General features: G+C 57.9%; 3 protein-coding genes across 6 annotated transcripts; 1 reads left to right on the top strand and 2 right to left on the bottom strand.

The window, feature by feature from the left end:
- Window positions 1-833: 833 nt before the first annotated feature.
- Window positions 834-10771, bottom strand: ALKBH4 (alkB homolog 4, lysine demethylase). 2 transcript variants are annotated; one of them, XM_052658944.1, is made up of 3 exons: window positions 10642-10771; window positions 7527-7724; window positions 834-4198 (listed from the first exon to the last, which is right to left on the bottom strand). In XM_052658944.1, the coding sequence occupies exons 1-3, from the start codon at window positions 10762-10764 to the stop codon at window positions 3608-3610; spliced, it is 912 nt and encodes a 303-aa protein (XP_052514904.1). In that variant the 5' UTR covers window positions 10765-10771; the 3' UTR covers window positions 834-3607. The 2 variants fall into 2 exon arrangements, with proteins under 2 accessions (XP_052514904.1, XP_052514905.1); XM_052658945.1 differs by lacking the exon at window positions 10642-10771 and adding an exon at window positions 9592-9657.
- Window positions 10772-10886: 115 nt separating this feature from the next.
- Window positions 10887-17217, top strand: LRWD1 (leucine rich repeats and WD repeat domain containing 1). Of its 3 annotated transcripts, XM_052655734.1 has the most exons (15): window positions 10887-11064; window positions 11563-11797; window positions 11894-12010; window positions 12400-12537; window positions 12747-12851; window positions 13114-13236; window positions 13327-13429; window positions 13593-13702; window positions 13882-14089; window positions 14567-14639; window positions 14730-14870; window positions 16239-16330; window positions 16514-16669; window positions 16751-16863; window positions 16941-17217. In XM_052655734.1, exons 1-15 carry the CDS (start codon window positions 10985-10987, stop codon window positions 17085-17087), a joined length of 1941 nt encoding a protein of 646 aa, XP_052511694.1. In that variant the 5' UTR covers window positions 10887-10984; the 3' UTR covers window positions 17088-17217. The 3 variants fall into 3 exon arrangements, with proteins under 3 accessions (XP_052511694.1, XP_052511701.1, XP_052511710.1); XM_052655741.1 differs by lacking the exon at window positions 13114-13236; XM_052655750.1 differs by lacking the exon at window positions 12400-12537.
- A 315-nt stretch (window positions 17218-17532) lies between these two features.
- Window positions 17533-21974, bottom strand: POLR2J (RNA polymerase II subunit J). The gene is made up of 4 exons (XM_052655763.1): window positions 21837-21974; window positions 20433-20522; window positions 18430-18604; window positions 17533-17732 (listed from the first exon to the last, which is right to left on the bottom strand). Exons 1-4 carry the CDS (start codon window positions 21887-21889, stop codon window positions 17697-17699), a joined length of 354 nt encoding a protein of 117 aa, XP_052511723.1. The 5' UTR covers window positions 21890-21974; the 3' UTR covers window positions 17533-17696.
- Window positions 21975-25546: the final 3572 nt, after the last annotated feature.

Raw genomic sequence — 25546 nt, forward strand, 5'->3', positions numbered from 1 at the left:
TAGCTCTGTGGTGTCTGGGTTGTGTGTGCCAGGAAACGCTGGTGGGCCTGGTTGAGGTTTCTGAGACTGTGACATACTGTCGAGAACATAAACCTTAACACATCACTCTGAAATGCTGAGAACCACCAGTGCAAGTCGTGGCATTTACGGGGAACCTGGATGTCATGTCCTGTGGGGCCAGAGGAGAGCCCTGGTGCCTTCCGAAGGGTGTGTCTCTCATATCCTCTGCTGACATCTGTCGTGACTTGCTCGCTCCCTGGCGCATGTCTCCTCTCCTCCTGGAGCCTTGTTGAAAAGGCTTGTCTGGTTTAATGTGTTTGCTTTGTGCAAGAAGGTCACTGGCGTCACTGCAAGACCATCACTGTGTGTCCTGGTAGGGACCAGCTCTTCCCCACTGCTGGAGGGGGCAGCAGCCCCTTCCTCTAGCCTGAGCCTTTTGAGAGGGGCCTCGCGGCGCTCACTGCGACCCACTGTCCTGGGCTGCCTGGCGCCCCTGCCCTGTGAGCCAGGCCCATGGAGTGCCCAGCTCCCCCACATCGTGGCAAACACACCCCAGGTATCAGCCAGGAGCCCGCTGTTAATGCCTGGCCCATGGCGGCGGTGGTGGGAGGGGAGCTTCCTAACCTGGCTACATCAGGGTCACCTAGGTGCCAGGGGCAGTGGCACACAGGCAGGGAAGATGCCGCATGACATGTTTTAGACACTGATTAGGAGAACAGTGTTCTTGCAATTTCTTTTTTTCATCCGGCATGTTTTCCCAGCTCCAGCCTTTCTAGTTCCCAGAGGTATGGGGCAAACAGTTTCTGTGAGAACAGAGCTGACCACGGGTTGGGGACTGGTGATGGGGGTCACTCTCAGAGTAGCCCAGAGCATCCTCTGGGGCTGGAGAGTAAGCTATTTGGAGCTGCAGCAGGGCAGTCTGGGAAGGAGAGGGAAGCATATTTACAGGCTAGAAATTCGGTTCCTGGAGGTTTAGCCTGATTGTGAAGAGGGTTCCGAGTATAGTGGCCTCTCTATGGTGAGAGGAGCAGTGTGGGCTTGCCCTATTTATCTCTGAAAGGAGCCTTCCTGGTGCTCATAAAACAAATGCCCGCAGATATACACAGAGGCCATTTCCAAAGTGGAACACAGTCTCCATTTAGTACCTGACCAGAAGCAAACTCATGGTTTCTATTTTGGACAAAACTGCCAGGGCAGAATGTATTTCAGTGTCTTCTAGGAAGGTGCGTGCAGGACAAAACCACACATGCCTGAGTGGATTGAGGTTCATCTACAGAACTTATGTTTTGTGCTAAGAAATGCACTATGCATGACGTCATGGAGACCACATGTGTACACCCCGCCCCCATCCTATACATGGATTTTTTAAAAAACTGTTGCCCTGGATTGAACTGAATAAATAAAGCTATAACTTGCTCTCTGCTCTTGGTGGGAGGCCATAGGGAGAGGGGATGCTCAGAAGCCCCTCCTCCAACCACTGGTCACCAGTGTCCCAACAGGCTCCCAGGTGAGGGAGGTAAGAGGCCCCCTTATTGGAAACTTCTGTCCTTTACTAATAACATTTTTTAGTTTTTTTTGGCATACTGTGCAGTATATGGGATCTTGGCTCCCAACTAGGGATATCATACCCGTCCCCCGCAGTGGAAGCACACAGTATTAACCACTGGCCCACCAGGGAAGTCCCTGTTATTGTTCTTAATGTTCTGGCACTTCAACCCAGAGGGCCAGCCTGTCTCTGCAGCACAGGATGACTGGGCTGCAGTCTTTTTTTTGGGGTGGGGGGGGGGGCGGCCAGAAAAGGCCTGGGCTCAGCACAGAGCTTTAGGCCAGCAAGCCCATTCTGACCATTTCCCGCATGTGCTCAACCAGCCTGCAGACACAGTCCCGACTTGGATGCCTCCGGAAGGGCAAAGGAAGAGAAGGGACAGACCAAAGCTCGAGATTCCTCACTAGGTCCATTAAGACTCTGCTGAGCTGTCTTTCCAGCCCCTGCCATCCCTCTCAGGCTGCTGGGGACACAGTCGGGCGGGTTCTGCACCCGTCTGCAGGAAGAGCCTAGAGGGCACTGCCTGGCCTCAGCTCAAATGGGGCCCTCTGTTGGTGGAGCACCCTGCAGGCTCCATCCAGGGGCCGGGATGCCCCAAGGCCCAGCCTGTCAAGCCCCCAGCGAGCAGACCACCAGGTCAGTGTGGCTGCTTGGAAACTGATGTGGCAAAATGGGCTGGAATTCTGGCCGCCTTGCCCAAATGCCACCCTGAAGGGTGTGAGGGCTAGCAGGGAGGTAACAGTACCTGAGAAACAGCAGTCCCCCACCAGAAGAGGTGTCTGGGAGCCCACTGCCCCCCACGGCCGGCCGCTGGGCCCACTCAGTCCTTCTGTTGGGTCTCTGCCAGGGCCACTACACAGACAGTGCAGGGTGGCCAGTGGCTCTGCACTCCTGACAGCTCTTAGAAAGTTCCAGAGTGACCGTGAAAACCAGTGCTGTGAATGTCTCCAGGCTGTGATAGGGCGCTGGTCCCCTAAGTTTGGCTCCTAGCATGTGGCTGGTGGGCCAGGTATATTGACATATAAGCAGCAGACAACCAGGCTGGCCCCCCAGCCTGCACCGCCATGCCTTCCGTCTCCACAGGCTGCTCCTCACCTGGTCACAGGGGACAGCCACCCGTCCAGGTCACCACCTCACAGCACTGGCGCCACGTAGGAGCCACCCTGTGCTGTCCTGAGCTGAGGAGACTCCTCCACAATTTCTAACATCACTAGGGGTTGGGGGCCCAGGCTCCCAGCAGACTGCCCCATCACCACACCCCACGGGGTCAAGCATGACCTGGGCAGAGCCGGCTCAGAAGCTGTCAGCAGTCCTGATGTCTGAAACAATAACCACCTCACATCCTCTACCAATCCACTCTCCAATCCAACACGAAGTGGTTCCTAAACGAGGGGCCTGGGAACTCCTGGGCGGTCCAGTGTTTAGGACTCATCACTTTCACTGCGGTGGCCTAGATTCAACCCCAGGTTGGGGAACTAACATCCTGCAAGCTGCGTGGCATGGCCAAAAGTAAATAAGTAAAATAGTAACTAAATGTGGGGCCTGCAGGCTGGGAGGTTCTGCAGCCTTGTTAAGTTGTTGTTCAGTGGCTCAGTCGGGTCCGACTCTTTGTGTCTCCATGGACTGCAGCACGCCAGGCTCCTCTGTCCTTCGCTGTCTCCCAGTTTGCTCAAATTCATGTCCATTGAGTTGGTGACGCTACCTAACCTCTAACCTCGGTTACTCTCTAACCTCATTAAGACAGATGGATAAAGGAGAAAACCGCCTGAAGGGGCACCAACCATTTTTAAGCTCAAATTAGGCCACTGCCCGCAACTGTGACAAACAACCCAAACCAGCGGCCACCACGCAGGCCCAAAGGGACCGACCTGGGCCCCCCACAGTGAAACCATCCCGGGCAGGGCTCAAGCTGCCAGGCGCCAGGGTGTGGCCAGCAGGCTCCTCTTAAGACCTGAGAAAGACCTTCATGCTGGCCCCCACCTTCGATGCTGGCCAACGGTCTGCTGGGGAGCCAGCGCCTCTGCCAGGCCCAGCTGCCAGCTCCCTGTCCCGGGCGGCAGCTCACGTGGTGGGTCTCCCCTGAAAGGAGAGCGCCATTTGCAGGAGTTCCTGCCCCAGTTCCTGCTGCTTCCCTCCAGGGCCGAACTCCGCCGACAGCTCCCGGAAGGTGACGCCCACGCGCCGGGCCCCGACGTGCCGCCGGTGGATGGCATGCTTCCACTGGTGCCGCGCGCCTCCGCTGAGCACCACCAGGGAGCGGCGGGGCAAGGGGACTGCCACCTCCACCTCCTGGCACGGGACAGACCGGCTGGGAGCCATCGCGCTGTCCGCCAGGGCCTCCGGGAAGCCGGATGGGGCCAGGCAGAGCAGCAGGCTGCCGGGCGCCTCCCGGGACATGGACAGCACGGTGGGGGCCAGCAGGCTGAGGCTCACCAGCCGCTCCCCCCACAACCAGGCGTCGTCCAGGTGCGGGTCGATGGCCGAGCCCCGCTCCGGGCAGTAGTCCAGGTTGCACTGCTCCACGGGCTGGAAGTCCTCCAGGATAGGGTAGAGGCCCATCCGCCGCACCACCTCCCGGCTGAAGCTGGGGAGGCCTCGGAAGTCGGCCATCTTTAGCTTCTGTTTCCGGAAGTTGACTTTGGGGCCATAGTCCTGGAGGATGAGGACGAAAAGAAGTGGGGGGTTGGCTGAGTTTACGGAAATGGCATCACACGCCAGGGCGGAAGAATCCAACCACAGAGACCAAGACAAGCCAGGACGTCTGACTTCGTGGATCTGACATTTTGGCAGGAGACAGAGACCAGAGAGAGAAAAACAGCAAACACCAGCTGGCAGTAAACGCCGCCGAGAAAAACAAAGCAGGGAAGGGGATAGGGAGTGTCGGAGGATGTCTCCGCCCAGGCACCGCAGGAAGCAGAGCTGGAGACAGGAGGCCCGTGTGTGGGTGACCTGTGGGTGGCCAGCGTCCCCGGAGTCAGGACCTGGGAAGGAGGAGCGGCTGGGCAGGGCAGGCGGGAGGGCGCGCCAGCCCAAGGCAGTGTTACCAGCTGGTCAACACGGCGCAGCTGGGCTTCACGACCACGAGGGAGAAGAGTTCCCCAAGGACCCCGAAGCGGTTCCACTTCTAACCTCACTGAAGAGAATGGAAACACATGTCCATACAGAAACCTGTACTCGAATGTTCACAGCGGCAGTACTGACAAAGTCAAACAGTGGGGACCTCCCTGGTGGTCCGGTGGCTAAGACTCTGAGCTCCCAATGCAGGGGGCCTGGGTTCTATCCCTGATCAGGGAACTAGATCCTACATGCTGCAACTAAGTTCATATGCTGCAATTAAGACTCGGTACAGGCAAATTTAAAAAGTCAGAAAGTGGAAACAACCTGTGTCCACCAGCCGGTGAGTGATGAACAGAGAGTGGTCTATCCATGCGATGGAATAATGCTGAGTCACAAAAAGCAATGAAGTCCCGATACAGGGTGCAAAGCGATGAACCCGGAGAATATGCTCGCTGAAAGATGCCGACAGACACAGAGGGTCATACCCCAGCTATAGGAATGTCCAGAAGAGGCCAACCCACAGACACAGACAGCAGTTAAGTGGTTGCTGGGGGTTAAGGAAATGCAAAGTGACTGGCAATGGGTGTGTGTTTGCTCTGGGCTGATGAGAATGTTCCAGAACTAGACAGTGGTGACGGCTGACACTGAATTATACACTTGAAATGGGGGGATATTATGGTAGGAGGCTTCCATCTAAAGGAAAAAAAAAACAAAACAAAACCACGAGAGAGGAGCCCTGGAGAATACAGCTCAATCTGAGGGGTGAGAGGGGAGCACGTATCCACACTCCTGCTCCCTGCGGCCCCTCCACTGGAGGGGCCCCACCTGGTGGTAGGGTCTCCTTCCCTGTTCTGCAGGAGCCAGGGCCAGCTGGCTCCTTCAGGTCACCCCGACCCATCGGCAGCAACCGGCAGGAGGGCCACAGGCAGAAAGAAGAGAAGCCAGAGCCCGAGGAATCCCTGGGAGGCTGGGGTGACGGCCGTGGGGACAGCAGCAGCGGGGACCAGGGCTGGGCTGGCGGCCAGCACAGAGCCTTCAGGGCATGGGAAGGCCTCTGTGTTCACGCTGACATGGGAGGCCTCGAGGGCCGGCAGTAGAGCAGCGACGCTGACCCGCTGGTGGGATCCCTTCCTACTGAGACCGACAGGAGGGGCGATGGCCGCGCAGGGAGTGTGGGAGGCAGGTGGCAGCAGTGGCCGGGGGTGAACGTTCTCAGATTCAGGACACGTTTTGAAAGAGTAAAGAGCTGACAGGAATCACCAGAGAAAGACAGAGGACTGTGGAAAGATCCAGGGTTTCTGGTCTGAGTAGGTGGAAGGTGGAATGCGCCGGCTCAGCTCAGGGCTGACAAGCAGGAGAAGCTGGGGCTGGAGATCCAAGCACTCGAGCCCTGAATTTGTTGGACCGGGCCTTGCTGAGATCAGCTAGGGGTGTCTGGAGAGGGAGGAGAGGCCTGAGCCTGAGAACCAGCCGCTGGGTTTAGGGGTAGGGGTCCGCAATAAGGCAGTTTCAGAGTGGGTTAAGAGGGAGCAGGAGGAGAGGAGCTGAACAGAACAGCTGACTCTTTTGAGAAGTTCTGCTGCAGAGACGAGAGACATGCAGCTTCCTGGGAGGCTGGTGGGAGAGAGCCGACCTTGAGAGAAGGGAGCTGGACAAGGGCTTCTGAGAAACAGCAACCAGCCCGAAGCTGAAGAGGGGCTCGGAGGGAAGCAGGGCACAGGAGAGAAGGGAACCTCAGTAGATCCGTGTGTTTTCTCAGAGAGCCCCGGTCATCAGTGGAGAGGGAGGAGGGGAGTGAGGATTGGAAGGACAGCAGCAAAGCCGACGACCTGGGGAGTCAGCACGGCTCTCAGCTCGAAGGGCCTGGCTCAGGATGGAGGGCCAAGAGCCCGGGGGCCACCTGGGGGTGGGCGTGCGGGCTGGACCCGACCAGGGCTGTGGGTGAGTGGAAGGAGTCTGACAAAGTGAGAGCAGAAAGGGTAAGGGACACCCGAGGAAGTGCCTGTGCTAAGTGGCTGGGGGGCCAGGGGGAGTCAGGGGGTGCGCTCGGGCAGGGAGCGTGGAAAGGGGGCCGATGGCTGTCTGGAGGAGGTGAGGACTGCTGGAGATGAGGAACAGAGGAGACAGGAATGGACCCAAGGAGAAGGGAGCTGTGATCCCAAAAAAGGGAAGCTTCAGGGTTTGGAGGCCAGCGTATCAGTAGGAACAGGCGTGAGGAGATTCATAACTGACCCGGAGAACTGCCTGCCGACAGGGGTCGGGGCGTCTGGCAGCACTCCACAGGGCTTCCCTGCGGGCTCAGTGGTAAAGAATCCGTCTGCTAATACAGGAGATGCAGGTTTGACCCCTGATCCAGGGGGATCCCACGTGCCTCGGAGCAACAAAGCCAGAACTACTGAGCCTAATGCTCTAGAACCCAGGAGCTGCAAGTACTGAAGCCTCCAGAGCAACAAGAGAAGCCACTGTAAGAAGAAGCCCTCGCACGAGAACTAGGGAGTAGCTCCTGCCTGCTGCAATGAGAGAAAAGCGTGCACAGCAGTGAAGACCCAGCACAGGCAAAAACAAATAACTAATTAATTAATTAAAAAAAGAAGCACTCCACGAGAGTCACCAGCACTAGGCCAGCTGGGGAGAGGGCAGAGAGAGCTGGGTGGCCGTCTGCTTCTGAGCCCCAACTCATAGGAAGGTAAACAGGCCATGCTCTGGGCCCTTTCCCAGCACGCCTATTCAGCAGCCCTGCCCTGCCACAGCCCTAGGTCAGCTTGTCCGCTAATGGCTCTGGGGGGTGGCTGCAAAGGAAGGCATGGAAAAGGAGATAAGCACAGGGGCTCCAGGGTCAGGTGCCTGGCAGGGCCCTGCAGCATGACTGCGCTCTCTGGCCGGCCAGGCCCTCCTCCCCCTACCCGGCTCTGGCCCAGCCTACCTGCTTCCTCCGCCCAGACTGGGAGAGCTTCCAGGGATCGCGGTCCATCAGCTGCACCATCTCGGCTTCTTCCTCGCGGGTCACGAAGTCCTCGATCAGGGTCACGCCCGGGAAAGGGAAGGCCCAGCCTTCAAAGTCAGACTCCTCAGCCCCCACTGCCCAGCCGGTGTCAGGGTAGTAAATGAACCGGTGTGTTTTCTGCAAAAGAAAGACAGGGGTATCAGAGCCTCTGGAGCCCTGGCTCACACCGCACATGCGCCCTGAAAAGCTGCCCCGCCCAGTGGTGCACCCTCCCTGGCAGCACTTTGGGGGGCAGCTGGCGTCTCCAGGGAGGTGGGACCCCTGCCCAGCCTCCACCTTGCTCACTTTTTCATCTGTAAAAATGAAGAGAGTACACAGGACCATTCTTTCGTCTTCCACCTTGCAGGTGAGGTGACTGAGGCTCAGCAAAGTTAAGGAACTAGCCCAAGGCTGCACAGCTGGGGAGCAGCCTCCGAGGCTACTCTGTTGCTGTGCTGCTGTGGGCACTGTCTGTGCCCCCCAGGCTAGTGAGGCCTGTGTGGAGGCAGACGGCCCTGACGGGGAGCTGGAGAAATCTGCTCCCCTAAAGCTGAGGCCTCGAGCTGCCCAGGGGTTGAGTTCACACGCTGGGAAGCCAGAGGGAGCAGCTCTTTCCAGCCGCAGTGGGGGTGTCTCTGGGGCCTCCCCGACACGGTGGCAGCCATGGGCGCTCCCTGAATTTCTCATCGAAAAAGGATAGAGGGCTTCCCAGGTGGCTCAGTGGTAAAGAATCCACCTGCTAAGGCAGGAGACATGAGTTCAATCACTGATCCCAGAAGATCCCACTCACAGTGGGGCAGCTAAGCCGGTGCGCCACAACTACCCAGCCCGTGGTCTAGAGCCTGGGAGTGGAAACTAGCGAAGCCCGCACACCCTAGAGCCTGTGCTCCGCAGCAAGAGAAGCCACGGCAACGAGAAGCCCGTGCACGGCAACTAGAGGAGACCCTGCTCGCCCCAACTTGAGGAAAGCCCACACAGTAGTGAAGACTCAAGAGAGCCAAAAATAAAATAAACAAATACAATTTAAAAAGAAGAGCAGAACTTGCCAGTCACCTAGAGGAGTACCAGACTGACAACCTCCTGTGGCAGGGCCTCCAGCCAGTGACCCGGCACAAGCCCGGCCAATTACCAGGCAGTCTTTGCTCTGGAGCTTCCGGTTGGGTGAGCCAAGACTTCCTCAGATCTGCGTAGCAGTCGGAGGTGCTCCCTGCCCAGTGCCCCTGCCTCCTCCCCGTGTATGTTCTAGAAGCGTTGCCAGCACCCCTGACTCTGAACCACCACGTCTCCCTCCTGGCACCTCACGTGGGACACACAGAAAGTAAGGACTCCTCCTGTACATTTCACTTGTTCCTCAGGCATCAGGTTGGGAAGATGCTACCCGCTGCAGTGCCCAGAACCTCCACACCCTCGGCCATGAGCCCAGTCCAAACCTCTGGCGAGGTCTTAAAAAATTTTTTTAAGAAAGTAATTGTGGTGAAATATATACAACCACATATATTTTATACATAAGACTGATCCTCAACCATATTTTAAGTGCGCAGTTCAGTGCTGAGTGTATCACACTGTCGTGCAACCAATTTCCAGAACTTTCTCATCTAGCAAAAGTCTACCTGTTAACTTAGAGAACGAACTTGCGGTTGCTGGGGCTGGGGGGTAGGGGGTAAGGAAGGGGTAGAGGGATAGTAAGGGAGTTTGGGATGGACATGTACACACTGCTACATTTAAAACCAATGAGGTCCTCCTGTACAGCACAGGGAACTCTGCTCAATGTTATGTGGCAGCCTGGATGGGAGGGGAGTTTGGGGGAGAAGGGACACAAGTATATGTATAGCTGAGTCCGTTCTCAGTCCACCTGAAACCATCACAACATTGTTAATCAGCTATACTCCTGATACAAAATGTTTTTTTTTTTAAGTCTATCCGTCAATCAACACATCCCCTCTCTCCTGCACACCCACCACTCTCCTTCCCATCTCCGTGACTCTGACTGCCTTAGATGCTCTACCTGAGTGGAATCATACAGGACGCCTTGTGACTGCCTTATTCCACTCAGCATAACGTTTTGAGGTTCATCCGTGTTGTAGCACGTGCCAGACTTTCCTTTCTTCCTTTCTCGGACTGAATAATAGTCCGTCGTATGGACGGGCCGCATTTTGTTCATCCTTTCATCTGTCCATGGATACCTGGGTTGCTTCTACCTTTTAACTCTTCTGAGTAACTCTGCTACGAACATGGGTGTACAGATATCTCTTCAAGACACTGCTTTCAATTCTTTTGGGTCCATATCCAGAAGTGGGATTGCTGGGTCATATGGCAGCTCTACATTGAATTGTCTGAGGAACTGCCACTGTTTTTCACGGACAAAAACAGCCCCCTTCTGAGCTTCTATCAGGGACACCGTGACGGTTTCTTCACTGGCTTCCCAGCCCCCTTTCCTTCTTATCCACTCCTTCCCCTCAGAGGAACTTTATAAAGTTCATATGTGATTTTAACTTTAAAACCCTCACGAGCTCACCACGGCCCTCAAGAGGAGCCCAGCCTGCCTTCCGTGGTCAGGCCCCACCGGCCTCATCTCCCTCACCTGACGCATCACCCACCTTCCCCAGGCCTCGGCCCAAACAGTTCTCCAGCCTGAAGGCCCTCGCTGTGCTTAAAGGCTCTGAGTTCTTCTTTGTTAATTCGTAGGATTAAGGAATCTCATTTCCGTCCAGTGCCTCCTGGGACCCTTTGCCCCGAGTTTCGGCACCCTCTGCTCTCGTCCTGTCGTCTTCCCAAGGGCAGGTGAGGTTCCCAGCCCGACCCGGGCGGAGGGGCAGCGGCCACGTCTGCTATCAGACTACCCCCAAGTTCCATAGGTGAACCGCGGCCGGACTGCACCGACGTCCCAGCCCCTTCTCCACTCCAAGCCCAAGCCTCAAATCCCTCATCTCTTCACCTCGCAACGCCCCCATCTTCAGGGCCGCTGACACGGTCTGATCCGGAACCTGTCTTCAAGGCCTCAGTTTCCCCACACGAAGAATGGAGTTGTGGGCGCGGCCCCTCTCCCACCCCTCACCTGCGAGGGGTGCTGCCAGGGCGGGTCACCTCCGCGCTGCCGCTCGCAGATCAGACAGGTCCTGATGCCCTTGCAGCCGCATTCCCGGAGAACCTCGGGAGGCGCCACCGCCGCAGCCGCCATGGCAGCGTCCTGGCGGCCAGGGCGCAGGTGCGGGGCCGCGGGGGCCGCTGGGAGTGGTAGTCCGCGCACAGGGCGCGAGCTTCGTGGGGACGCTTCCTTCCGGTGGTCGCCGCCGCGGACGGATTCGCGCGGCGCCACCTCCTGGACTGAGGCAATCGCTGGCGCCAGCATCTGATTCCCGTGCTGCGGCCCGGGCACACGCGGACCGCGCGTCCTCGCCATGGCGCCCCTCTCGACGCGGCTGCTGTTCCAACGGGGGCGACCCAAGAGCGACCGGCTGGGGAAGATCCGGAGCTTGGAGTAAGGGCCGGGGCCACACTGTCCGCCACCGGGGCCTGGGTCGGTGGGCAATCAGAAAAAAGCCTGGGATCCTTTATCTCTCCCTTCCCGGCCCCGTTATCACCCCGAGTCTTTAAACACTCGGGCGAAACGCCGTCCTCTCGTTATGAGATGGGTCGGGGCGGTGAGGGTGGTGGTTCTGGGGCAGCGTTGCCCCAGAAGAGGGCCTGGGCTGCTAGGGAAACAGTCTTGTAGAAAGAATATGGAGCAACCTGTTGAGAGAGTTACAGGGGAGCTCAGAGAGCCCCCCCTAGAGGATCAGGAAAAAGCCTCTTGGAGATAGCCAGCTGCCTCAAGTTCTAAAGCAGTTATAAATGGAGGCGATGTTGGGGATCAACTGCACAGACAACAAGAAATATCAAGAGAAAAGCTATCTGAGGTGCCTGGGCTGACATGGGTGTGGGGTGGCAAGTCGGTGGGCCTGCCCCCTGAACTGGTCCTGTCTGCGCCTCTCCCCAGCCTGTCAGGGCTGAATCTGCTCTCAGAGGACTTGGACCTCAATCTCCTGGGTCGCTTGAAGCAGCTGCAAGAGCTGGACCTCTCCGACAACCAACTGGAAACGCTGCCTGCTGACCTGGGTCTGCCCCACTTGCATGTTCTCCATTGTGCCAACAACCAGCTGAGCGACGTCACCCCCCTCTGCCAGTTCCCGCAGCTCGAGGAGCTCAGCCTGGAGGGCAACCCCTTCCTGACAGTAAGTGGGTGCCCGCAGCAACCCCAGGCACTCGATGGGCTGGGGCTTAGCCACAGACTGGGCGCAACCCTGAGCCGCTCTTCCCTCATCCTCCAGGTCAGTGACAGCCTGAAAGTCACCTTCCTCCTGCCCGAGCTCCGTAAGTTCAACGGCAAGGATGTTTCCACCACTCGCTCTAAGGCAGAGAACCTGAATCGGGAGCTGACCACCAGGGTGAGGAACGGGGAGGAGTCCCTGGTGCTCGGGAGCCTTGAGGAGTGAGTGACAGAATGGGGTATCTGGAGAACTCCAAGAGGGGCTACAGCGGCCCTGAGACCCTACCCTGACCCGGGGCTATGGTGCTTGGCCTCTTGTTCTTGTGCAGGCAGGGGATGTTGAGACGTTTTCGTGGTGACACTACACTGGGCCAGCTTTTCCCTTCAGGGGCTGTTTCTCCCTATGGCTCGCTTGGGTTTGTGCAGCATGCAGCCGAGAAGACTGTGGTCCCTGGAGGCTTCCCAGAGGCGATGAGGGCGACGCCTCTGATCGCTAGAGACAGGCGCCACAGAAGGTCCAGGAGAGCTGGGCTGGCCTGAGCCTGAACCTGGTCCCTCTTGTACCAGGTCGCAACTCACTGGAGGAAGTTCATGGCCGCACTGAGCCCAGAGGAGCAGGCAAAGGCCCAGGCCAACTTTGTGAAGTCAGCTGTCAGGAATGTCCGCTACGGGCCCGTGTCGCTCAGCGAATTCACCCAGTGGCGGGTATGCCCTCCCAGCTGCTTCCTCCCTGGCTCCCACAGCCCGAGCCGCCCTGGAGGTCGCTGGCCACGAGAGGACGTGGGGAGTAGGGCAGGTCAGGGAAGGTGGCCCTGGGGGCTGGAAAGACCCTTCCCCAGCTCTGACTGGCTGTCTGGGAGGGGCTGGAGGCCCCGGGACCGTGCCCGGCTTCCTGAAGGCCTGCTCCCACCCAGGTGCGGATGATCTCTGAGGAGTTGGTGGCCTCTGGTGGAACCCACGCGCGTGAGGCAGACATGCCAGAGGGGCCCCACAAAGCCACAGCTACCCAGGAGCCCAGGGTGAGTGGTTCCGTGGGGCTCCCAGGCTCCTTGGGCCTGCCTTGGCCCTTCCTGCCTCAAGAGGCATTAGGGAAGCGGGGGACCTTGAGATATGCCCAGGAGATGGTCTCCTGTGCTAGAGTGGGTTCCCTCTGACCCTGGTACCCCTTGCCTCCCATACGCCAGGAGGGTGAAGTTGAGTCTGTGACAGGGAGGAGGCAAGCCCTGGGCAGATGGGCGCCTGGTCACGACACCTCCGCCTGCCCCACCCCCTCCTCCACAGGCCAGGCCTGTGGCCTTGAGGCGGCCAGGTGATACCCCACTCAGCCTCTTCCCCCAGAAACGGGTGTGCACCTCCCCGTTGGCGCCAGTGGAGGGCAGCCTTGTGGGCTCTGACAGCAGCCAGGTGAGCCCTGTGCAGCGGCAGGGAGGTGCGAGGCAGGAGAGAGGGCTGGGGCCGCAGCGACCACCCTCTCCCCCCACCCCTCTCCTGCAGCTGGAGCCCCTGCACTTCCTGCAGTGCCACAGCAAGAACAACAGCCCCAGCGACCTGAGAACGCAGCTTTGGGCCTGCGCCTTCGAGCCGGCCTGGGATGAAGGTACACACTTCGGGGGCAGGGGCCCTGGGAATGCCACCTGCAGGGGCTACCTGGAAGGGTGGGGAGCAGGGAGGGACAGAGAGCTTAAAGTGTCATCCAGGTCAGGAGGAGTGACTGCTGCGGACAGCTGGAAACGTTTTCACCAGACTGACCTCCCAAACAGGGCAGGCAGGGGCCACGTCGCAGACCGTGGCCACGTGTGGTGGGGAAGCCGTGTGTGTGATCGACTGCCAGACGGGCATTGTACTACACAAGTACAAGGTGCCTGGCGAGGTGAGTGCCAGCGCCTGGCTCCTGCGAGGTGGGCAGAGCCTTGGCTCCTGGGGGCAGGAGTGTTGAGGTTGACGGGCCAGACTCGGCTACTTGCTCACCAGGTGGCCTTTGTCTTTGGTGCTGGACTGGGGTTCCCAGGTAGCTTTGCCCCTCAGTGACTGCTCCCCTCCCCGCCCCAGGAGTTCTTCTCCGTGGCCTGGACCACCCTGACGGTGGTCACACAGACCGGCCACAAGAAGCGCTGGAACGTGCTGGCGGCTGCGGGCCTGCGTGGGCTGGTCCGGCTGCTGCACGTGCAGGCCGGCTTCTGCTGCGGGCTCATCCGGGGCCACAAGAAGGCCATTGCCACCCTCTGCTTCAGCCCCACCCACGAGACCCACCTCTTCAGTAAGACCCTCCTCCCACACCCCCAGGGTTCCCCTAGTACCCGTGTCCTGCAGCCTGGCACCTCGGCTCCTCCCCAGGGTGGGCCTCACATCAGCTGCCAATGTCAGCTCAGACTGCGGTAGGAAGCACGAGGCTTCAGGGACACCTGACCCGGCTTCGGATTCTGTCTTGTTCCCCCAACCTGCCCTGCAGCCTTGGAGGTTTCTCAGAGCCAGGGCAGTGTCTGCCATCTGGGTGGGTACCCCAGCCCTCTGGGTGTGGTGAGGTGGTATCTGAGCTGTAGCTGCCTGGTGTGGGGCACGTTAGGTTCAAGCAGGATAAGGATGGGGCCCTGGGAGTCCTGTCTCCCAGCTGTGGCCCTCCCTCCCTCCCTGCCTTGGAGGGGCTGGCCTTGGGAGCCTGGTCTCCACCTGGGATACAGCCTGCAGGAGGCAGCGGGGCCTTCTCAGAGCCATCTCCTTCCCATCCCCTCGCCAGCGGCCTCCTACGACAAGCGCATCATCCTCTGGGACATCGGGACACCCAACCAGGACTACGAATTCCAGGCCAGGTGACACTGCGAGGCAGGACAGCCCGGGACTGGGGGTGGGTGCACCCGAGTCTGCGGCCTCACGCCCTCCTGCCTCTCATCTGCTGGCAGCCACCTGCTCACACTGGATACCACCTCCACCCCACTGCGCCTCTGCCCTGTTGCCCCCTGCCCGGACACCTACCTGCTGGCCGGCTGTGAGGGCGGCTGCTGCTGCTGGGATGTGCGGCTGGACCAGCCCCAGAAAAGGAGGTGAGCACGGGCAGGGGATGCCCCGAAAGCCCATCCTCAGAGCCGAGCAGCTGCAGGTCCGAGGGTCTGACCCCAGGCACACCTACCAGGGGTAGGGCCTGCACTATGCCCCCAACCCTGGGCAGCCCAGAGGCAGTTTCCAGGGCCCTCTTTGCAGAGCTGGGGTGTCCGCATCTCCTGCTCATCTCTCGAGGAAAGATCACACTTCCCAGCACCCCAGGCTGTGATCACCTCATCATTGCCCGGGTCCTCCCACTCGCCAGCTGTGGGACCTTCCCTTCTCCAGCATGATTTCCTCATCTGCGAAGCGGGGACAGTGACTCACACCTCAGGACTAGTGGAGGGCAAGAGGGATGGGGTCTGGGCTGGGACGAGGCCCCAGGAAGGCCAGCTTGAGGCTTGTGGCTCCTGGACCCTGGGAGAGCTGAGGCAGTCCTCGGGAGGGAAGCCCTGCCCTCGAGGGTCCCAGAGCCTGGTGAAGGAGACAGGCATTAAAATCACACAAGGTGTGATTGACGTCAGCGACGAATAAGGTGCTCCGAGAGGAGCAGGGAGGCTCAGGGGACTCTGAGGTGACCAGTGGCAGATGGACAGGTCCTCAGACCTATGTTCTTCATGGATCCCAAGGGTCAGGTGGGCAGATGGAGGGAGGGTCTTCACACAGAGGGAAGTGCAAAGGGCAGTGAGCTGGCTGACAAGGGAGGTCTGGCCACAGCTTGGGAAACTGGAGGGAAGGCAGGGGCGAGGTGGCTGGGCCAGGGGACACTGGCCCTGTGGTCCCTGGTGAGGTACTGAATTTTAACCTAAGTACAGGGAATAGCCTGGGGAGAATTTGAGGGCAAGTGGCAGGGGAAAACTAGAGCAACATCTCAGCACAGACCAACTGCCACCCGGCAATGGTCCAGCCAGGTGTTGGCGGCCCCCTGCCTCCTCCCTCCCTGCCCACCCGCGTCCGCCTCCTCCCCAAGTCCTGTGATGCCTTCCCCACACCTCAGACGCGTCTGCCTCTTGGGGTGGGTACTTGGCTGCCTTGTGTGGATCTCAGGACTCTGCTGGGACCCTCTCCAAGCAGTGTGACTCCGCACGCTCAGCCGCCACTCTGCACACTGCCCTCGGGGTCAGAGCAAACCCCTGCCCCGGCCGGTGAGCTGCTCACCTCACTCAACCCGAGGCATAGCCTGGCTTCTGAGCCCTTCCTGGCCAAACCCCACCCCACCCCACCCCAACCCGCTGGCTCCCCCTTCAGGGCTTGGATGGACCAGGGGTCCTGAGGAAGTGCCCGGCAGGGATCTGAAGGAGCACCCAGCTTTGATGTGTGACACTTCCTGCAGCCTTCCGGGCTAACCAGCATCTTCCGCTGCCCCACAGGGTGTGTGAAGTAGAGTTCGTCTTCTCCGAGGGCTCCGAGGCATCCGGACAGAGAGTGGACGGGCTGGCATTCGTGAACGAGGATGTCGTGGGTGAGTGAGCCCAGCTCCAGGGACAGTCTGGCTTCTTGGGACCCCGCTGGCCAGGCCTTCTGGGCTGACTTCTCTGTGGGCGGGGGTTTAGGTCCAAGGGTTTGAGGGGGCCCTCAGCATGGACCAGAGAAGTGTCTGGAGAGGGCCCCCCGCAACAGGCATAGCTCTTCCTTCTCCCATCAGCCTCCAAGGGGAGCAGCCTGGGCACCATCTGCCTGTGGAGCTGGAGCCAGACGTGGCAGGGCCGGGGCAGCCAGCCCACGGTGGCTGTGGTGGTCCTGGCTCGGCTGCAGTGGTCGCCCACCATCCTGGCCTACTTCTCCCTTAGCACGTGTCCTGGTGAGTGGTCCCCCCTCCTTCCCCACCCCCGGCCGCCCCCCAAGTTCTGTCCCACTTAAGTCTCCATCCCTGTCCTGACAGACAAGGGGCTTGTGCTCTGCGGGGACGAGCAGGGCAGTGTGTGGATCTATGACGTCAGGCCCCTCCTGGCGCAGCGCTCCCCGCCGCAGGCAGCCCCGCAGGCCCCCACGCAGGTAGGCACGCAGGGGGCCGGTGCCGCCCAGGGGCCCTGCTCAGGAAGCAGCTGCTCAGCCCCCTCTCTTCCCCCCAGATCCTTAAGTGGCCCCAGCCCCAGGCGTTGGGCCAGACGGTGACCAAGACGATGGTAAACACGGTGGTGGCCAACCCCACCTTTACCTACCTTACGGCGCTGACCGACTCCAACATCGTCGCCATCTGGAGAAGGGGCGAGCCCTGAGCACACAGGCCTGCTTCCACCACGGGGCACCAGGGACACAACTTAACTTATTCAGCTTTGGGGGTAGTAATGGGATCTTTATGTCTGTGTTGTTGTTTTTTTTTTAATTAAACGCTACTTTGTAATAGAAGCTTGGGGAGAGCTCTCTGTGGGTCCCATCCCTGCACTGAGTGAGGCCGGCGGCCCTGCTGCCAAGGCTTCCAGAGCAGACTCCTGGAAGCACATGGGTTTTCAGTTCCCTTCTGCTTGAGACAGTGCCTGGCAGCCCCAGGTTCCCAGGGTTTGCTAGAATGAGTTAGCTCCTGCCACCTTCTCAAGACAGAGATCGGGTCTGTGGGCCAGTCCACTCTGAAACAAGGCCCCCAAGTGGCGTCGGAACAGGTCCTCTACCTCCACTGAACTGACGGTCCTTTAGCTGTGAGGTCATCTCTGCTCAGCCCACAGCTGGGTTGTTTCCGGTCATGCTTTATTAGGAAAATAAAACCAACTCTCTATGTACAAGACACATTAGTGTCTGGGGGCTGGGGGGGAGCTCACTGGACCCTATGAGGAGGCCCACAGCTGGCGGAAGTGCTCTCATCCACTTGGAGAAGGGCCCGGGGCAGCCAGCTACTCGATGCCCTCCTGCTTGTCTTTGATGGCCACCTGTCAGGGAGCAAGGATGTTGAAGACTCAGCCCCAGCCTCCCTGACCAAGGGCAGCCAGGAAACCGCCACTGTGCCCCTCCCCAGAGTGCAGCCGTGAGCTAACAGAAGCAGCAAGCTGGGGCCTCAAACATTCCGGGTGCTGGGCAGGTGCCCCAGAGACCCTGGAGCCAGCCCACCCACGCCATCATTCCCCCACAGCCCAGGTCCTGTTGCCTGGGGCAGGAGGGAGTCGGGGAACAGAGGTGCCTCCTGGTGGCTCCGGAAGCCGTGGCTCTTTCCCACTCTCAATTATGCCTAGACTTTGAAGACCCCTGAATAAACAAGTGTGGCCACACCCATTTGGGCTTCTTGATGATGGAACCCCCAGGGTACAGTGAGCTGCACCCTGGACTGACGGACCACAGGGGGCCGGCACCACCAGGAAGAGGCTTGGAGGGCCAGCCCCTTGCTCCCACAAGGAGACCCAGGGCACCAGGGGAGGTCCCACCCCCGGATGCAGAGCGCAGGTTCCAGGCCTCAGCTCCATAACCCCTCAGTCCACACTTGGATGCTGTGGTGGACGTCCCTGCTTGGTCATCACTCCCTTCCCCGCCCCGCCCAAGTCAGAGGCAACCCCCTGGGGGCCGTCCTGGGTGAGGGCGTACAGGCTGGTGTCTGCGGGGACCGCCCCCTGCCCCTCCCAGAGTGGGCCTCACCCGGAAGCGCTCTTCCAGTAGGGACAGCTCGCTGATGAGGTCAGTGATGGCGTTGGTGAAGGCCTCCTGGGGGCTGTAGTCTGGCGTCGTCTGCACCCGGATGATGATCTTGTGCTCCAAGGGGTGCGGGACTTTGTAGCCAGCAAACAGCACCTGTGGGTCCTTGAGGAGCTGCCTGAGACATGGACGGGCATGGTGAGGGGGGCAGGGTGCTGAGCCGAGTGCACTTGGGGCTCTGACCCCTTTGTAGCCTTCTAATCAAAAGTCTCCCTGTTGGCTTGTGGCCTGAAAGCACACGCAGCTACTCCTGACCTTTAAGAGTCTGTGTTGTGGTCACACACCCTCATTCCAGCCCCCACAGAAATCTTGAGTTAAACAGACACCCAAAGACAATACAGCCAGTGGGGACTCCTCCCACACACACCCCTATAGGCACAAGGGTCAACGACCCTTCCCACTGAACAGGGTTTCCCGCCACCTCTTCCCTCAGGGGATGTCAGGGAGCCTGCAAAAGCCCCAGAGAAACCTCCCAGAGCAGGAAAAATCCAGCCAGCGTCCAGTAAACCAGAAAAAAAAACACCCCATTCCCAGCCCCCAAAGAGCATCTGGCAGAGTAAATAAAGGCAGCAGGTGGAGAAGGCTCTAGGCTCTGAGCACTTAATGAAACAGAAATGGAAATCCTCCGGGCAACGCGGGCTGGCAGCTGCGTCCGCACACACGGGGTCCCGCTCCATGAGGTTGTGGGGAGTGAAGCCTGTGCCCTGGGCACCGGGAGGCTTCCTCCTGCGCGGCTCTGTCAAGCGTGAGCACTGGGGGGCTCCCCTGGTGGCTCAGCAGTAAAGAATCTGCCTGCCAATGCCAGAGACAAGGATTCAACCCCTGGATCAGGAAGACAACACATGCAACTTGGCAGGTGACTAAGCCCGCGCGCCGCAACTATGGAGCCAGTGCTCAGAGCCCGGGAGCCGCAACGACCAAGCCCACGTGCCGCAGCCACTTAAGCCGGGGCTGCTTGTGTCCTGAGCAAGAGAAGCCACTCCAATGAGAAGCCCTCATACCGCACCTAGAGAGTAGCCTGCACAGCAATGAAGACCCAGCACAGCCAAAAATAAATGTTCGATAGAGTGTGCACACCGAGGGAGGGGTGGGGCCTGGCATAGGAGGGGACACTGGGCTCACACGGGCAGGGGGCCGCAGCAGGACACCAGAGACAGCCTGGGTGCACCCCTGGCGTGGTGCTGGGCAGGAGTCATCCAGACAGAAGGTGGGCAACCCCGCCCCCTAACTCACACCAGGAGAAAAACAGGCTCCTCCTGCCTACGGCCTCAAACATGCACACCTGGGAAAGGCCTGGCTTCACTGACAGCATTTCTCAGCAGCGAGAGGACAAGTTCCTGGGCCAGAGTGGCAATCCCACTGCTGGCCACCTACCGGGCCAGGACTTTGCTGGTGCAAATACCAGGCGTCAGGTAACCACCAGGACACTGGATGACCACGGAGTCCCTCTCCCACCTCCTTCCCTTATTCTACTGACAATCGCTGGCACGTACATCTTGGAATGCCAGGTGTCACTGATGTCACTATTTGTGACAGGGCGGACAACCCTGACGGCGTCTCATGAGCACAGAGCCTCAAGTGGGCCTCCTTTTCTGTGGCTCACTGTGCATTTACTTTCTTTAGTTGGATAACTGAGCCAACACAGAGAAATGGCTGCAAGACCAGATGTGGGGTCACCGTCATTTGGAAGAAAAGGTACTGGGATCTGTGAATTCCCACAGCCAGCTCCCAGGACTTTCTGGAGCTCAGAGAGCCTCGAGAATGTCTTCTGGAACTTGATGCTTGGCCTCTCAAAAAGCCTATCAAACGTAACTCCCAGGACTTCTCTCGTCATCCCGTGGCTAAGACGCCACACTCCCGATGTAGGGGGCGCAAGACCCGGTGCAGCCAAGTAAATAAATACTTTAAAAAACACAACCCCCAAAAGCCACTGACTTGGAACTTACGATTTAATGATGTTTCCTAGCGTGTGGTCCTCCTTGTTGATGGTGAACAAACAGGCATTGGGTACTTTGGTGTCCTTGTTAATGGTGATCCTAGGAAGAGGCAGAGGCAACAGATTGGGGGCGGGGGGGGGTTTCCTCCCTGGAGCCTACACCCTGTCCTCCAAGGCAAGCTTAGGCCCTACCTCCTCCTGAGAGCCCGTCCCCATCTCTTCATTCCATACAAACCTCTCTGACTCAAAGAAGCCCAAACCCAGCCACACTTGGTACTGTGGGATCCTCACCTTCTCTGATTTATCCCTTCTTCTCGAGCAGAGCTTCTCAACTTTGGCACCACTGATATTTTAGGCCAGAAAATTTTTTTGTAGGGGGCTGTCTGGTACACTGTAGGGTATTAGCAGTAGCCCTGGCCTTTACCCACTAGAAACCAGAAAAGTTTGCAGACACTGCCAAAGTCCCCTGGCGGGACAAAGTGGCCCCCCAGGTTGAGAACCACTGCTCTCAAGCCATTTCTCTGTGTTGGCTCAGTTATCCGACTAAAGACTGAAGTGGCTGGCAAGGGGCTACGGGCTAGACTGCAGAGCCTTGCAGTTAAGACCAGGCAGTTAAGAGAAAGAAAAGCCAGCATTTAAGATGGTCTTTTGGGGGGACTTTCCTGGCAGTCCAGTGGTCAAGAGACCGCGCTTCCACTGCAGAGGGTGCGGGTTTCATCCCTGGTTGGGAAAGATTCCCCGTGCCATAGCAGCATGGAGAAAAAACAAAACAAAACAAAGCAAAAAAAGGTCTTCTTTGTGCTGAATCCTAAATTACCTAATTTATCCTCCCCAAGAGAAAATCCTGTGATTTAATACACTAATAAACCCATTTCTTAGATGAGGAAAGTAGTTCTCAGGCAGATTAAGTCACTTGTCTAAAGACACAGAGTTCTTAAGTGGGGGATCCTCAGGCAGGCTATCTGAGCACTGGACTGCACTTTCCTTCACCAGCAGACAATGAGGAGTCACTGAAGATTTTACACCGGCGAATGAAGATCCGGTGTGAGCTTGACAGCCGTCAGACTGTCCTCTGTATGCAGCAAAGAGGATAACGGTGCCGGGTGGGAAGACTCTGGAGCCAGAAACCCTGGGTTCGAATACAGATCGGCTAATTTCTGTGCGCTTGGGGGAGTTACTTAACCTTTCTGAGCCTCGGTTTCTTCATCTACAAAATGGGGCGGCTCACCACCGCCCAGGAATGTCTTAAGTTTGGCAGACACGGGTGTGGAGCACTCAGCGAGTAGACGCTCAAGCAAAACTTGCTTCTGCCTCCCGGCAGAGGACGGGCAGAGAAGCCCCAGAATCTGCGGGCGCAGACGGTCAAGGGCCCGCGACCCTCCCCCTGTCTCTGACCCAGGCTGGTTCCACTTACTTCTTCTCGCCCTCGAAGAGCAAGAACGACTCGAAGGCGGGAGGGGCGTTCATCCTAGCGTCGCGGCCACCTAAACAGCTGCAGCAGCCACCACAGCCTCCAGAGCCCTACCAAGCGACCACTTCCGGGTTAGCGGCTGCTTCCGGATTATGCCGGCAGTGCCAACCCCGCGTGAGGATCGGCTCGTTGCCCCCTATCGGTTTGGAGGATCCTGCGCAGGCGTGAGAAGCCGCCAAGGGTGGGCTGGTGGCTCTGCGCATGCGCGAGTCTAGAAGCGCCGCTCCGCTCACCGGCGGGCCCTGGCGCGCCTTGGCGCTCGGTGGGAACGCGGAGGGGTGCTCTTTCAGTTCTCAGACATCCTTGTCTAAGCCAAGCGGGAAGCCAGCGGTGTATTTCCCTCTGCTCTCTTTGTCCCTTTATCCCTCTTTGGAAATGTGCCCTTGGAGTACACAGCAACAGGCTCTTGAATGGAGAAGGAAGCCTTGTGGTAGTGGGCAGATGTAACCCGAAGGGACGGAAGAAACTTCCCCTGGGCTAGACTGTTGTGTATGAAAACAATCCCCGTGCCCACGCGAAGGGCTACAAGACCCCTGGCCGGGTTGTCAACTGACTTTCCAGGTGGGCTTATAGCCTAGTGAGTTTCTTGTTAGAGGAGGGAGGGCTAGGGAGGAAGCAGGTGGGGACAAAAAAAAAATGTCTGCCATTTCAGTAAACAAAGAACGGTTGCCCACTATCTAGTTACCAGCCCCTGACAGTGCGCCCGGAGGGGAGTTCAGGATGGAGAAAAACCGGATGCTGGCCCTAGATAGTTAGGATGCATATGTAGAAATCATTTCAGTGAGCCCACATTCTTGCATTTTCCCAAGAAAAGCACTGAAATCCTTGAGTGTCTGTCTTTTGTGATTAGGAGCGATCTTTTGATACTCGACTACATGTGTTCTGTTTTTCAGCAAAACAAACAAACAAACAAAAAAGCTCCTATATATCCTGGCTCCTATCTTACCTCTTTGGAACAGTTCCTCACAGCGATCTGAAAGGCTGTCTCCCAGGCTATTGTCCTCAGCAGGATCCCCAATAAAACAGAACTCACTCGGGAATTCCATGGCTATCCAGTGGTCAGGACTCAGCACTGTCACTGCTGAGGCCCAATTCAATCCCCAGTTGGGGAACTAGGATCCTACAAGCCACGTGGGGCAGCAAAAAAAAAACACACAACTTCCAACTTCCGGGTTGTGTATTTTTGTTTTGAGTCAACACAGTTGTGAGAGGAACTCAAGAGGATAAGGGTGTGAATCGGTTCTGGTTGGCTGATACTTTGCAGACTACAGCTTAGAATAAAAGTCCTATCTGAGCAGTCAAAGCAGCAGGGGCCAGAGTCTCAGATTAGCTACTGGAGCTGCAACAGCTCCCTAGCTGCTTCTTCAGGTCTGGACCACAGCTGTGGAGCCCCCAGGGAAATCTGGAGCTTCCCTCACCACTTCCTGGGAAGGACTATTTCCTACCTGAGCTTGAGACCTGTGGTGAGAAAACGTCATATGCTAGAGGCCTTTGTGGCTCCGCTGGTAAAGAATGCGCCCACAATGCGGGAGACCTGGGCTCGACCCCTGAGTTGGGGAGATCCCCTGGAGAAAGGAAAGGCTACCTATTCCAGTATTCTGGCCTGGAGAATTCCATGGATGGGGTCCTGAAGAGTCAGACACAACTGAGTGACTTTCACTTCAGAGGCCCACACCAACCTGACTCTCTGGGCCAAGAGTCTTTTAGGTTGTGACTGTTTTTTAAGTCGACAGTTTTACTGGAATACACCATCCCCACTGGTTTCCTCAGTGCCTGTGGCTGCTTTTGTGCTACAAGAATAATTGTGACCAAAACCTGCATGCCCGGGCCTTTGGAGGAAAAATCTGGCAATCCCTAATCTTGGGGAATGAACCCGTGTTTGACTTTGATATTTATTATTCAATTAGAGCCCAGACACTGATACTTATGAACTTGCAGGTTTCCATCCCATACAGAACAAAACTTCATCCACCAGTTTTGTCTCTAATATCACCATCTTATTCTAACATTTCCCAGCTTCTCAAAATAGTCTGTGAACGAGATTTGCTCAACACTCGTTTCCTCCTTAAAGTGTAATAAATCTTTGTTACATGTTCATGCTATATTTGTCTGAGTCATTTTTTAACGTATTTGAAAATTATATTTTGACAGGAGTTTCCCAAGAGGAGGTTGGTGGGAATTTGCCCAGACTTCCTATGGGATCGGCCTAGAGGATGAAGAAATGCACATACCACATGAGCTAGGCCCACTCAGGGCTTCCCAGGGTGTCTGCTTTGTACTGAATGCCAGCCCCAGGGCTGCGGGCCTCTGTCTGAGGGCCCAATCAGACTCTCAAGACATCTGGGGGGTGGTGGTGGTGAATAACAGGCCTGGTGATCCCAGGGAAGTGGTACAGAATCCCTGGGCAGGTGAGGGGGTGACCTGCAGGACCGCCTGGACTTGAGGGCAGGAAGGAGTCTCTTCTCTTTTTACCAGAGACTTCCAAAAAGAACGTAGCATCCTGGGCTGTAGGGAGCTCTGCTCCGATTCTGAGAGAACCTAGACAGGTGGGTACTCATGGGAGAGGTGGCTACAGGGACTACTCCCCCACCAGATCCACTGGAGGACAGGGTGGCAGTGATGACACCCACATCAGATCCACTGGAGGACAGGGTGGCAGTGACAACGCCCACATCAGATCCACTGGAGAGGGTGGCCAGTGTTGCCAGCAGGTGGCTGTGTGTGTATGCAGTTAAAATCTGCGGTTCTGGGACTTCCCTGGTGGTGCGGTGGTTAAGACTCTGCATTTCCAGTGCAGGGGATGTGGATTTGATCCCTGGCCAGGGAACTAAGATCTCACATGCCAAGGGTTGTGGCCAAGCCCCGCCCACCCCCACCCCCACCGTGGTTCTACTTGTGGCAGCCCCTTATAAGGGCACACCTGTCTTTCCCCTTCACTCCATGCCTTGGGGCTCAGCAGACCCTGGGATCCATACTTCCTGATCAGGAGGTCCTTGAAACCCAAGAAGAGCCAACAGGCAGGAGATGTGTGTGAGACCCTAGGGAAGTAGCCAGAGAAGCAGGAGTCGGTGATGGGGGCAGGGAAGAGCAGGCTGAGCCCCCCAGGCCCTGAGCCCTGGGCCAGGGAGGGAAAGGGGATGCCCAGCCCTGCAGAGAAGCTGGTGAGGCCCACACACTGGCAGCATCATGACCAAGAAGCGATGGGGGTTGAGTTGGTGTGAGCTGTGGGGGGGACCACCCCCATCAAGGCTGTGGCCAGGAGAAAAGTCTGATATGGCCTCAAAAGCCACAGGGTTGAGGGGAGGGGGCAGCCCCTTGTACCTTCATCACCTCTTTGCCTTTCTGGGCCCACCCCTCAAAGAACCCAGTTTCCAGTCTGCCCAGATGGTCCTGCCCCAGAGCCTGGCTAGTCAGCTGGGTCAAGGGTCCTGCTTGTGACCCGGGCCCTTGGGAACTGTCCCAGGTCTGGGCTCACAGGGGAGGCTCTAAGCTTGGTTGAATGAGACCTTTAAGAACGTGCTGGAAGACTGTGTCCCTCCTGTCTTGTTAATTACATGGAAGGTTTCTGTGTACCTAGGGAGGGACTGGGAGGAGGGCAGGGAGGTGATGCAAGGAAGTCCTGCTTGGGATGAGGGGGTTGGCATAAGGGACAC

The sequence above is a fragment of the Budorcas taxicolor genome, chromosome 2, assembly GCF_023091745.1.
Source record: "Budorcas taxicolor isolate Tak-1 chromosome 2, Takin1.1, whole genome shotgun sequence".
NCBI classification, from domain to species: Eukaryota; Metazoa; Chordata; class Mammalia; order Artiodactyla; family Bovidae; genus Budorcas; species Budorcas taxicolor.